At 36.5% G+C, this 13,052-nt stretch overlaps 1 protein-coding gene across 2 annotated transcripts; it reads right to left on the bottom strand.

Annotated features, from left to right (window-relative positions):
• Positions 1-285: 285 nt before the first annotated feature.
• On the bottom strand, positions 286-10,858 carry LOC132294613 (E3 ubiquitin-protein ligase JMJ24). 2 transcript variants are annotated; one of them, XM_059792523.1, is made up of 14 exons: positions 10,590-10,858; positions 8,281-8,873; positions 7,357-7,499; positions 7,181-7,280; positions 6,910-7,042; positions 6,768-6,822; positions 5,731-6,415; positions 5,201-5,530; positions 4,079-4,483; positions 3,906-3,978; positions 3,518-3,603; positions 1,212-1,358; positions 998-1,068; positions 286-603 (listed from the first exon to the last, which is right to left on the bottom strand). In XM_059792523.1, exons 2-14 carry the CDS (start codon positions 8,818-8,820, stop codon positions 504-506), a joined length of 2,868 nt encoding a protein of 955 aa, XP_059648506.1. In that variant the 5' UTR covers positions 8,821-8,873; positions 10,590-10,858; the 3' UTR covers positions 286-503. The 2 variants fall into 2 exon arrangements, with proteins under 2 accessions (XP_059648506.1, XP_059648507.1); XM_059792524.1 differs by having other exon boundaries at positions 1,239-1,358; positions 10,590-10,857.
• Between the last annotated feature and the right edge of the window lie 2,194 nt (positions 10,859-13,052).

The following is a 13,052-nucleotide window of genomic DNA, read 5'->3' as shown; positions in this document are numbered from 1 at the left end:
CTCAACACTACTACTTCGAACTTGAAGCAATTTATTAAATCACAATTTAATTATGTCGAGCGCACTACAGCACCACATCTGCTACTGGGGCAAATTTAATCCTTTTAAAATTTCTTTTCTCCTCATAACCAACAGAATTTTATATAGCCAGCAAGTTGAGTTTTATGAGCCAGCCAAAAAGGCAGAATTTAAGAGAGCATTTGATCTGTTGTAATTGTAATTTTTTTCACCTCACTGGTTCCTATTGTTCTCTGACAAGCACTGTGATCTTGCAATAGACACAGATTAAAAGCTTTAAAAAAATTGTAACATACCAGCACAATGATACAATGTGTAGTAAGCCTACAATTTTTTTTTTCCCTAAGGAGCCGTAGCCTTGACACAGCTTGAATATAAGCACAAAAATTACCTAAATATATTTACATAATAAATTTTATCAGGCATCGCCTCCACGATTCTAGATTTCATTTTCTATATTCATATTTTAAGCGATGTACACTAGTTCAAACACAAGTAATCTGTCTTTGCTTAATCATCTTCTCCATGTTCTCAGAAACCATTGCAGTTAAATTGGGATCCTCAAATCCAAGCTCTACACCAAGTCTGCAACACAAATGTAAAAAACGAATACTTAGAGGCCGCAAAAACAGAAAGGGAAGATAGATGAGCACAATCAAGCAACTATTATTTATGTAAGCACATAAAAGCAAAGGGGTAAAAACATTATCGAGTTTAAATTTTTCAATTAACCCCAAACCCTTGCCGCAAGCTACCCCCCCCAACCCCCGCCCCCCCCCCCCCCGGCCCGGTTTTATGAAGACTTCAAACCATCCTCAATGCATACAAAGGAGGCAGCTGATACTAGTAGGCCACAGGACCACTAATCAAATGATAATTTCACATGATTCCTTTTCCAGCTAAAAAGACCAAGTTTGGAAGCCTCAAAGCTTAAAACGCAAGCATAAAACACTAACTCAGAAAAGATCAAATAGCTTACTTTGGATCCAGCACCAACTTCTGAACTTCTTTAATGGCTGAACTTGCTGCATAAAGTGAGATTTTTCCTACCTGCAACAAAACCGAGTATAAACTGAGAAACTTATTGACATAAACAGAGCACAGAACAACCTGAGTGGGAATAGGGGAACAAGGTGGGGAAAGAGAGCATTCTCTAATATCAAGGACAAAGAGGACAAGAAGGGACATAATACTTCTAAGCAAAATTTCCCACGCCTGACCTCCAACATTTGAAGCTTCGCGTCATGGTCATTTGGAAGACCACGGATTTCTTCAGCCAATTTCACAGCTGACCCCAGGCTTTCAGGAGATAAAAAATCAAGGCCCAATTGAACCGTGGACTGTAAATTATGAAGGAAAAATTGTTAACACAAATGCAATAAACTGAATTTCACAAGAAACCACCAAGGGCCGTAGCCTGGTGGTATCTCCTCAATCTCTCAAAGTGAGGTAAGGGTTCAAGTCCCCATAGGGGTAAATGGGTGTGTGGATTGAAAAAACAAAATCACAATAATAACCATTTTAGGACAGATACATATCACCAGATTAGAAGTTGATTTTCTTAGCAAAAGAAGAAGATTGGATTATGATTTTTGTTCCTTTTTATAGTTTTTTAGTTAAAAATCTCCATAAAAGCCACACCTTACGGAAGTCTAGCACAGTTTCCATACCACGAAAGAGCTATTCTTAAAGAAACATCTTTCATGCAATAACTTCAAATGGGAATGCATATCAAATGACTTCTCATATGACACTTCAAATGGGATTCCAATCATTGCATATTAAAAGAAATCTATATGGACCAAATGTGTATTTTTGTATGTGGTGATTTGATTATTTAATCATGTGATTTGCCTAACAGGAGGTCAGCTCTAGCAGACCACAAGCAAATCCACGATTTTAGCGTGGATACGCCTCAAATTCACGGATCCATTTTTTTCAGTTACGTATATTTTAGCTCAGTTTGCAGATTCCACATGTTTCGTGATACATGTCTGATTGTTTTGACTTTCATGCGTGTATTTGTTGCCTGGGACCCTTGGAGTTTTGTGCACGAGTGCGGACCATCTGTGTTCAGCTATTTCTGTAATATAACATATTGACATGCAAATACTCGAACCACCCACGACTTAATGGATGGAACACTGTCCATCTGCTGTTCAACCGCTTCTTTTATTTATTTTTCCTTTTTTTTTTTTGGTTCAAGTGTTCCCAATTATCTATTTATAACAATATTCAATTATATTGTCCCAACGATAAAACAAAATAAATTTGCATATATATTTATAAGAACACAGCAGATTAATTAAGGAAAAGTAGACAAAAACTACCAACACGCCTGTGGCTTAGTGGTACAAGGTTCCTACTTCCCAAAGGAAGGTCAGGAGTTCGAACCTCAGTGGAGGCAGTGTGTGTGAGTTCCCAACTAGGAAAAAAAAAAAAAAAGTAGACAAAAACAATGTAATGAATTAATATGATAATTTGTAACGTTGGATAAAAATGTATATGTGCAACATATAAATGCTCTAACTACGCTCCAGCTCTCAAAAAAATTAAATATTTGACACTCTTGCGCTCTCGCTATAGCCTCTGGCTTCAATTCTCGTTCCCACGCTGTGCGACTTAGGAAGGCACCCTCCCATTCTTTACCATAAAATAGGCTATGAGACAAAGAGGCTGCTTCAGTATCTTCTTAGACTCCTAACATAAGATTTCCTATTTTGTTACAAAGAGTTTTGGAGCACCAAAAGTCCTAGTGGTACAGAAAGATGCCTGAAAGTAAATAAGTAGCTGGTGACATTTCCAGAAGGAATGCTTAATATGGATAACACCACCGACTTATAATATATATATGTATGTATGGATAACACCTACGAGAAGTTGAAAGGGTAATAGCTTGAATATAAAAAATGTTGGCAATCACTAAAGAGTTTTTATTTCAATATGCTTCTCAGAACATCAGTTTCACTGGTGGTTACAGGTTCAGGTTGTATCAACCACACACTAACTTTGGCAAAGCCAAATACCAAACGAATTCCTTAAAAAGATGCTTTGAAACATAAAAATAAAATAACATAAAATAAAATATACTTGAAGCTCTACATAGAAAAACGCTCGGTGAAATAATACATATCTTTTACATGAAGTGAGGTGAAAATGCAAAGCACCTAACATCTGTGGCAATTTGGCAACACAACCAGCATTGCTAGCATTCAAGCAATTCAAGTAGCATACTTCCAACTAATACCATTAAAACTAAGAAGAAGAAATTTCTAAGGAAAGAGTGACACTCTTGACTCTTTTGAGGCACATAATCAATGGTACTTGGCAAATGTGCTTCTAAGTCTTAACATGATAACATTAGAGAATATCCATCCAAGAAAATTATTCGATATCCTACCAGCTAGAGTCGAGAAAGCAACCCCAAAAACAGCTAAAGATTCCTTTTGACAAGATTAAGTTTTCCGATCACAATAGTTATTTATTACACTGAGCTCACCTGAAGATTCCTCACTTGAAAAGGACATCCAGCTGGGATGAATACAGCTTGCCCTAGATGCTGTTCAAATGACCATGGCACCACTCCTGGGGAAGAACAAAACTTTGATTGTTAACAAGCATTTAGTGAATTTCAAGTATATTAAGGATACAACACCAAGCTCACTACACATAAACATTAATATCGTGAGAAAGGAAAGTCAAAAAGAAGCTCTGCTTTCTGAATCCGCAGCATGAGTTAACTGTGAGCGTAAACCACACCCCATTCCTTTATCAAAATCTAGTACTTATGGTGTCAGTCCCTTCAAGCGGAAGCATTATATGAGGTTCGGGTCTAAGGTTTCCTCAAAACTAAATTAGAAATAATAATAATTGATAGTTGGCCTTACCAAATTCATCCTTCAATTTTCTTTTGTGATGCTTGTTCAGGTACATCAATGCATCATAAAGAGGATGTGTCACCTGAGATCCAAAGAATTAATCAGCAATGTGTGTCAAATACAAATCAATAATGTTAGTTCAGAAGAATTCCGGAATTATCAAAACGAGCAAACAAACTTACAGAATCATTCATAACACTGTTAAGCTTCCCAAATTCCTTCCAATTGACTCTCAGATAATCAATAAGCTTTGGAACATCCTGTCGGCGGAAAACATCCCAAAGGACTCCTGGACTGGTCTTTTCAAAAGCGTCTCCACTAGTGCTATTCAAGTCCTCACAATTAATGGTTTTCTCTTCTACAGTATCAGCAGTTTCAGTCACTTGGTCCTCCATTATCTCATCATTCGTGTCTAACTTAGCTTCATATTCATTATGTCTATCCTGTTCACCAATTGATAGTTTAGGTTGCAGATCTCCTGGCAATTCTTTTGCCTCAGATTCCTCAAAAGCTTTTTGTATCTTCTCAATCTTTGTTCTCTGCCATCCTTTCAGCTTCACTTCACATGTATGCACCAATAGGTAAACCTAATATTGCAGCAAATGGTAATACAAATAACACCATCACTTAAAGCGGAATCCACAGAGAAAAAAGCAAACAAACATATCCTTCATGAGCACTGGGGTACATACATTGTCAAGTGGTTCTATTCCAACTATTTTGCAAATTAAATTAGAAATAACACTCTTAACTTACAGCTCAAACATGTATCTAAATTTTTTATTTTTTTTAGGTAACTCGTAAAAAGGGCAAAACCATTGCACGAGGCTCCCGCCATTATAGGGTCTGGGGAGGGTCAGGTGTACCCAGCCTTACTTCTGCATGCAAAGAGACTATTTCCTTGTTTCAAACATGTGACCTCCAGGTCACAATGGAGAAATCTTATTTTTTGGTAACTGGTAAGTAAAAATAAAATAGCTTGTGGTTTGACTGAAGCTATGGCCTTAGATAGAGCAGAACGGAAACATAGGATTCATGTAGCTAACCCTAAGTATTTGGAAAAATACTTGTTGGGAAAAAGCTTGTTGTTGTTAAGAAAAAATAAAATTCCAATTGCTTAGAAAAGAAGATAACTATCCTTCAATTCACTTTCAAATTTTCAAGGAAAATAGATAAACATAATGGAGTGAAGCATAAATTATGGAGAATTTCATAAAGCTTCTCATTACATTATATCAGACGTGGGATCAAGAGAAGACAGTTCTTATGAGATGATTCACAGAGAAAGGAAAACAAGGACTCACCATGTCACGCATATTGAAATGGAGATTGTTCACCGAATCACCTCTACCAAGTTCCTCATATGACCCATAAGATATAAATATCTTCGGACCCGCATCATTCTGCAAGGAGTAATGAGGAAGTTTTGCGGCAACATTTAGAAGACCCCACTTGGAATGAATGTATTCAAGTAAAGGCAGTTTACGGATAAATTCAGGTCTCTGGTACAATAAAAACTCTTCGGAAGCACTAGGAGAAGGCCAATCCTTCAACTTTAACATTTCTGGCCAACCATTTTCATGGATTCGACCTTCTGAGTATCCTTTAATGAACTGGCCAAGTTCAATGTCAACCTGTCATCACATCAAACCACGAGTGTCAAAATATCAGGACATTTAACACAGGATAAAATGGATTTTCAACGCAATAACATAAGAAATGCACACATTTCATGGGCCATGAGAGAAAATAGATAAAATAATACAAGAATATAAACAATATCAGGTCAGTGTTATCTATTCTATAATTGAACTTTGTGTTTGTTGAAACCTACCTCGGTCCAGTCTAAGCAATCCACTGCCTTCACGGTTCTGTTATCATCTTTCATTTTCTCTTCTGTCGTCTCCCGAATTCCTCTCCATATGACCATGGGATCCCAGCTTGATATTGATGATATATCACAAACATCCTTAACAATAACAGGTTCACCCCTGATCCAGTGTTTTCTAAAATCTCCAATCCCTTCAATTTTAATATCTTCGGAAGATGGAAAGAACAAGAAATTATCATTGCCATTCTCTCTATGTGCAGCTTGGCAAAGCCTGGAGTTAAACCCAGAATTCTGTGGACCATCAACATCATATACCTTACAGCCACTAACCATTTCTTCAACGTTTTTAACCAGTTTTGCAACCCAATTCATCTTGAATATGCGTTTTAGTATTAATGATGAGCAACCACAGCCGTCATACTCCTTTGGCGGGCATAGAATACTGCCATCACTGTTGGCTTTCCAATCAGAGAACTTCTCTGCAAAACTTAGTCTGAGATTGGATGGTTTTGCTTGCTTTGACACAGTTTCTTTGTCGTCACTTCTTCTAACAACCAGATTTTCCACCTCTCCTTTTACACCAAACGTGGATGCCTCTCTAAGATCTTGGCAGCAGCTAAGACACAGATCATACGAGCAATTTGCACAGTGCCGATGATAATCAATAATAGGTATCCTACAAAAATTGCTGCAAGAAAACACATTAAAATAAATATTTTGTAAGCACAAATGACACTTCTATATCTTTAATCAAATAGCCCTGCCAAGGAAATAGATATCAGAGATCAACCTGATAAGGGAATGTGTGTATATAATTATATGTTTCATTTCAGATTTTCCCATCACTAAGAAGAGTAAAGTTCCAAATTATAAGCTCAAATTGATATAATGACAAACAAGATTTCACTGGTAAGAGTGTAAGACCGACACGCGGGTTGTTTTTGAAGGATAGGAAATTCTAAAATATTGATCTTTGTTTCAGATCATGTACGAACCCACTTAAGTAAATGCAAATAGCGCATAAATATTAGGAGTTGTACCAGCACATCTGCTCATCTGCATTCAGTTTTATTCTGGCAAGATCTATTTCATTTCCTGGAGAAAACATACAAGATGGTCAAACTATGGTAAATGTCATTTTGAAACTCCCAACTTGTAATTAGAACATCAAAACCATCCAACCTCGAAGCCTTTTTTCCAGTTCCACTTCAGAGCACTGTTCACGGTGTATCTGTTTAACTACGGGTAGCACCGAAGATAAAAGGCAATGAAGATATTGCAACTTGTCTTGGACAGGTATTTTTCGTATCCTTACCTGTAATTCAGAACAAGCACAATGATTCTTCAAACAATTCAGATAACCTATAAAACAAAATTAGAAATATATCTTTCGCATATTCAAGAGAGTTAATAATGCATTTGATACAAGCCTCTTTGGTGAATATACTAATACCTTTATTAGATTATCTCCCTTTAAGCATGCCTTGCAATTACAAGTACCACGACATGCAGGACAAAGCCTCTCGATCTCTTCCAATGGGATGTCAGAATACCTAAACAACCCAGTTGTAATCAATAACCTGCTAAGTAGAGTGAAATAAGCCTTTTCGACTGAATAAGAAATCTCACCAAGCTGAGATGCAGCTATCACAATATCCTCTCCTGTCACATTTGAGGCACCAAATAACTTTGTCTCTATCATCCCGCAAGCACTGATGGCAGGTCTGCCCACCAGTATTATCAGAAGAATCTGAGCTTCCATCAGAGGATTCCTGTTAAAAAAGTGCTTCAGAAAGGCAGAAAAACAAATGGGGAAGAATAATACCCTATCAGAGTCTGACAAAGCTACATGAAACACAATATGATAACCATAATCATCAAATCTCCAAAACTTCATTATTCGAGGGGTGGGGGAGGGGATCTGCAAGTTTCAAAAAAAAAAAGGAAAAAAAAAAAATACAAGTTTCATGATCTTTTGATCATAGCTCGCATAGAATTACAACATAGAAAGCTTTAGACTTGACTACCTGTATTTCTAATCAGAGACCAAGGTAGGGAAATTACCACTATTTCTAACGCACATCCAATTCCTAGGGCCTATTGATTTAGCAAAACTGTAAGAGCGATGAATCCAGAGTTTCTTTTTGTTATCTTGACATAAATAAGTTTAACAAATTAATGGATTACAATTGGAGGCCTGTTATAATTACATGCCAATGGCAGATGACAAGGGATCCTTGGAGGATCACCTGAGCCATCGAAGGGGATATGTATTATCTCTAATTGATTACAGGGATAGCTAGTAGCAACAAAAATAATCCAAGAATAAAAGGAAATAGTAGAACTTCCTAAAAGGGGTTAAGGGACAGATCCTCTTTTGCTAAAAAATCCAGAAGCAAGGTACAATTTTCGTGAAGTGCACACTTGCTTTGTGATTAGTTCAGAACTTCTCCACTTGTGAAAAATCTCATTTGTTATGGCGGTGATGGTGAAAATGACAAAAATATCTATATTAGTAGAAGTGTATGCCAGAGATGTTAAATTTCCACTTACTGACATAGGACCAGAATTGAAGACCTTCTGTGATCTGCTCTTGGATGACTCCACAGTGGAAGGGGGAGGTGTCTTGTAAGACCTCCGATTATCTTCATATTGTGCAACATCTCTTTGTAGATCATCATTTGCCTTCAGATGATTGCGCGTAGACATATTCCTCATTGAAGGTGTTTCAGGTGAATAACGAACCTGGTTTTTTGGTACCTTAGCCTTGTACTTCTTCCCCGAGACTGAAACAGGGTAATCCCCGACTTTACTAGTAAGAAGTGGTGAATCCATGTCATCACTCTTACTCTCCAAGTAGATGTCACTTTCACCTAGAGATTTTCTCTTGGCTTTCTTTAAACTAGCTCTCATTGCAGAATTTGCAGCCCTCTTCTTCGCCTGGATGTAGTGCTTTTCACATACTGTTTTATCTGGCATAGACATTGCAGTGCATCTCCACTGTTTCCCATCAGACCTTTTACATCGCAAATCATCAGGAATCCCAACATTATCCTCACCAGTCCCAGAGGTCGACCGTGGATTATCCATCATAATTATGTACAAATGAAAATTAACAGTAAGAACAAAAATATGCCAAGATCAACCTGCAAATACAGAAATCCAAATATATTATAAGCCATAACAATCAATATAACTCAACTAAACACATGAGTAATAAATCAGATAGTAAAAACCCATAAAACGGTATCTAGTTTTCCGGGGTAACACACAGACACGTGGGCACGCAGACACATTAAGGCTATGTTTGGTACGGTGGGAACGAAAAGAAAGGATAACATTAGTTATGAGGGAAAGGGAAAGGGAAGGGAAGGATAATACTAACCCCCTATCGTGTTTAGTTGATTAATGAAGGAAAAGAAAGGAAATGATAATGATCATATTTGGGAAAAGAAAGTATTTTAGTAAGTTTACTATTATACCCTTTTATATTTTAAAAGATAAATTTATGGGCCTCAAAAATTATAGGTCCATGTATGATGGGCCACCTTTTAGGGCAAATAATTTCAGCCCCCCCAATCGCCTCCATCTCTATTCTCGTTCTCAACTCTGACCTCCCCCCCCTCTCTCTCTCTCCCTCTGCAACTGCAAACTACAAAATCTACAAGAATCAGAAGTTCAAAACCAATATATTTCAGTTTATCTATCTATCTGCAAGAATCAAAAGTTCAAATCCTATTACCTATATCAAAACCCATATTGGCATATCATTTCAGATTGTTCCAAAAATCAAAACCCAAATCTTTCAGTTTCCGTCACCGCTGTTCCAGTTCGGGTCCTCCTCAACCGCTGTCTCTCAACTCTCAAGCTTGCCCCCTCTCTCTCTCTGCAACTACTAACTTGTATATATGGGTTTTGTTTTAATTTTTTTTCTAAATCAACTAATCAAGGTTTGTAATTCTTGTTTTGCAAACTAAATCCTAAAATCAAGATTTGTGTAAGGGTAAATTTGGCATCAGAAATAATTCATCAACCTAGCCTTCCCTTTCCTTCCATTTCCTCCCATTTTTGGGAGGATAAGAAAATTACTGTTCAAAGCTGGTGATATCCTTCCAAAACCTTCCCTTCCCTTTCCTTCCCTTCCAACCATTTATGCCAAACATAAATTTTTAATCACCCTACATCACCTTTCTTCCCTTTTCCATTGCACCAAACTGACCCAGAGAGAGAGGAGGAGGAGGAGGAGGAGGAGGGGGTAAGGGAGCATATCAGGTCCTGTTCGGTAGCTGAAGGGAATACAAAACAACAAACTACACTACAAATTCGGAAAGAAGATACAACTCTGGCTTCTTCTTCTATCTGGTGCTAAGGAAAATGTAATGTTGTTCTTAGTAAAGCATTTCTTAATGCATACTCCTAATCCATCTTGAATCAAGATTAATCCTTTTGGATGAAAAAATCACCCACAATATAGAATTCCTTATATATAGCTATATAATATAAGAGAAGTATCAATTTATTTTCAAATAATATAACATATATTATACATACATACATATATATATATACATACATACATACATATATATATATATATACATACATACATACATATATACATATATATATATCCTGTAAGAATTCTAGATGCAACTTCTACTAATACCTCCATTGAGGATTTCATCAGAGCTACTATCAACAACATCATCGACCACTGAAACCCTAGGTTCCGATCGATATTCCTGTTCGATTCCATCAGGTACTCGATCTAATCCGAAATCGTTGTTGTTCGATATGAGATAAAATTAATACAAAATAGTAGAAATCAAGAGATCGATAGTTCGGATATGGAAAAGACGTACCTTTTACAGAGGCAGGAGTTGATGGAGAACGAACGCGAGACACCTGATGAATTTTTCGTAAATATGCAAGAATTGGGGAGTAGAAACCCCCAGTATCAGTGTGTGCTTGTGGTGTGTGAAGATAGATACGGAGAGAGAGAAGGGGGGGTTCTAATGAAAATAGGGGCTTTTCTTTTTTTCGGAAGGTAAAATAGGGGCTTTTTTCACACAGTGAGAGAGAGGAGATGGAGAATGGATGTGGTACATGCGAATGTTCCGGGAGTACGTAGTACTATTAAATAACAGACCCAAAAACAGGTTATCAATACGGCACCGTATAAATACATCTGAATCTGTATTACACGTGGCCGAGTACCACGTGTAAGTAACCCCAGTGCTGTATACTTTCACCCCACTCCAGGGCAACCCATCCATTGGGTACCCGCTCCTTTAAACGATTTTAATATTCTATTTAGTAACAAGAATTATCCCTTATTTCTATTATCAATTCTTAAAATTGAAAAACAAAAGTAAAAATCATATTTAATAAAATACTTTCACTTTTTTATTTTAAAAAAATACTTTCTAATTTTGTGAAAAAAGAGAAAATAAAAAATCCTCACTTTCTCCATTTTTTATACTATTCATATGAATTACTTTTTGTACTGTAACATTATTTAAAAAATAAAGAAAGAAAAAAATTTCTTAACAGGGCATCGTCAACCGTATCTCCCATCTCCTCCACCCACCTCCTCCCCACCATTGATCAGCCATTGAAAACTGAAACCCTTCATCGTTTTGAAAGAGAAAGTTGCATATGAAATTCCTCCTTAAAGAAGTTAAAATTAACATAATTCTCTGCCGAATCAGAGACCCTGGTGGTCTCAAATGCCGCTGCCACCAACGATGGAGTTCGAGTCACATCCGATGAGAGGAGAGAGAAGACATAAACACTTTCTCTCTCTAGTTTCTCTCTCTACTGGTTTAACCTAAGCCCACTTAGCTGAAAGTAGATGAACGGCGGCGGCGAATAGTGTCTCCAAGCTGAGGCCGGACTAAACTTATCGATGGACCGAACGGCGATGAGGCTATGATGATGTGAGTAAGGAATCCGACAATTGGGCATCGGAGAGGGAGACCCAAATTTGCATCCACAAGCAATTCATGCTCCAAAGTTTTATTCCCAGTTAGTTTGTCCATGAATTCCGGCATCCAAGAGGGAGACCCAAATTTGAGGCTCTAGTTTCCATGGATTCCGACATCGGCACACAGTATATAGAGAGAGATTGACGAGGCTGAGGTCCACGATCCGGCATCGGAATAGAGAGATGATTCGCTAACAGGAACTAATGGATTTTGATTTGGTTGTTGGATGGATTTTTGGTTTGGAAATGGTCTATAGGGCTGAATATCAACCTCGTCAATCTCTCACTATGCTTTTTCTGCAGACCAATGGAGATACAGAGGTGAATTCAACCAGAATCACACCTATATACGGAGATTGTGTGTGTGTGTGTGTCTATATATATATATGTTTGTGTGTGTGTGTTTGTAATCATTTGTGTTTGTGTGTATATTGATATCATACTCGAGAAGCCTATGGGACTTTCCATCTTTTATCCACAAGATCAGGAAAGCAAAATTAAAATTATTAAACTAACTTTCTAATTTATTGCTCTCAAAATATTGAAAGTAAAAGAAATTATTGAACATTATTTCACTTTCTATTTTAGTTTAAGAAATCAAAAACATGATTTTATTTTTGAAAAAAATAAAAGTAAGAAAGTGAAAGCGTTAGTAAACGGGCCTTTAAGATATGTTTCTTAAAACGGAATACTCCGTGTAAAACAAATTTTCAAAATTGTTTTGTAAATTTTGTGGTGTTTGGTAATTTCAAATTCAAAGAAAATTTTTTTATAAAAAAAAAAAAAAATTTCAAAACTTATCAATTCATACTCCAAAAGTTAATTTTCAAGCTTATCAATTTCACTCTCTATCTCCTCAACAAAAGCATATGACATCGAAAACATCAATTAAGTACATGAAAGAGTTACATAGTGGCCAAAAGCCAGTCTAGATAAAGTTTAAAGGGAGAGAGAGGGTGTCTAGAGAGAGAAATAAAGGAGCCCTTTAATTAGAGAGACTTGTTTCGGTTTCCTCATCATTTTTAAAAAAATAAATTGATTAACTTTTTATATTTCTTGTCAAATTATTATTATTGCTGGTATAAAAATAATTGAACCAATTGAGAATAAGAGAAAAATTGAATAATCAATGACTCAGATAAAAATTTTAATTTTAATTCAAAAATACTTTTAAAAGGTAGACGCCAAAAATACTTTCAAAACATTTGCCAAACATCAGAAAATAAAAAATAAAGAAAACATTATACATGAAAAAGTGTTGCATAGAAAACATTTTATAAGGAAAATATTTTACACTCAAACAAACAGAGCCTGTATTGAAAATTTAAGACCTGGTTGG

This window comes from Cornus florida, unplaced genomic scaffold (assembly GCF_030987335.1).
Source record: "Cornus florida cultivar Cherokee Brave unplaced genomic scaffold, ASM3098733v1 CherokeeBrave_3.0.0_Hap2_Chr02, whole genome shotgun sequence".
Classification (NCBI taxonomy): Eukaryota; Viridiplantae; Streptophyta; class Magnoliopsida; order Cornales; family Cornaceae; genus Cornus; species Cornus florida.
Note: the sequence above shows the minus strand (reverse complement) of the source record. Positions and strands in the feature narration are given on the sequence as shown.

Bases quoted from the DNA above. Each gene is read 5' to 3' on its own strand.
- LOC132294613 (XM_059792523.1), bottom strand. From the start codon at position 8,820: ATGATGGATAATCCACGGTCGACCTCTGGGACTGGTGAGGATAATGTT. The intron at 6,416-6,767 runs GTACAACTCCTA...GTTTTCTTGCAG, and splicing joins GCAGATGAGCAGATGTGCTG to CAATTTTTGTAGGATACCTA. The intron at 604-997 runs GTAAGCTATTTG...TTTGTGTTGCAG, and splicing joins AAGTTGGTGCTGGATCCAAA to ACTTGGTGTAGAGCTTGGAT.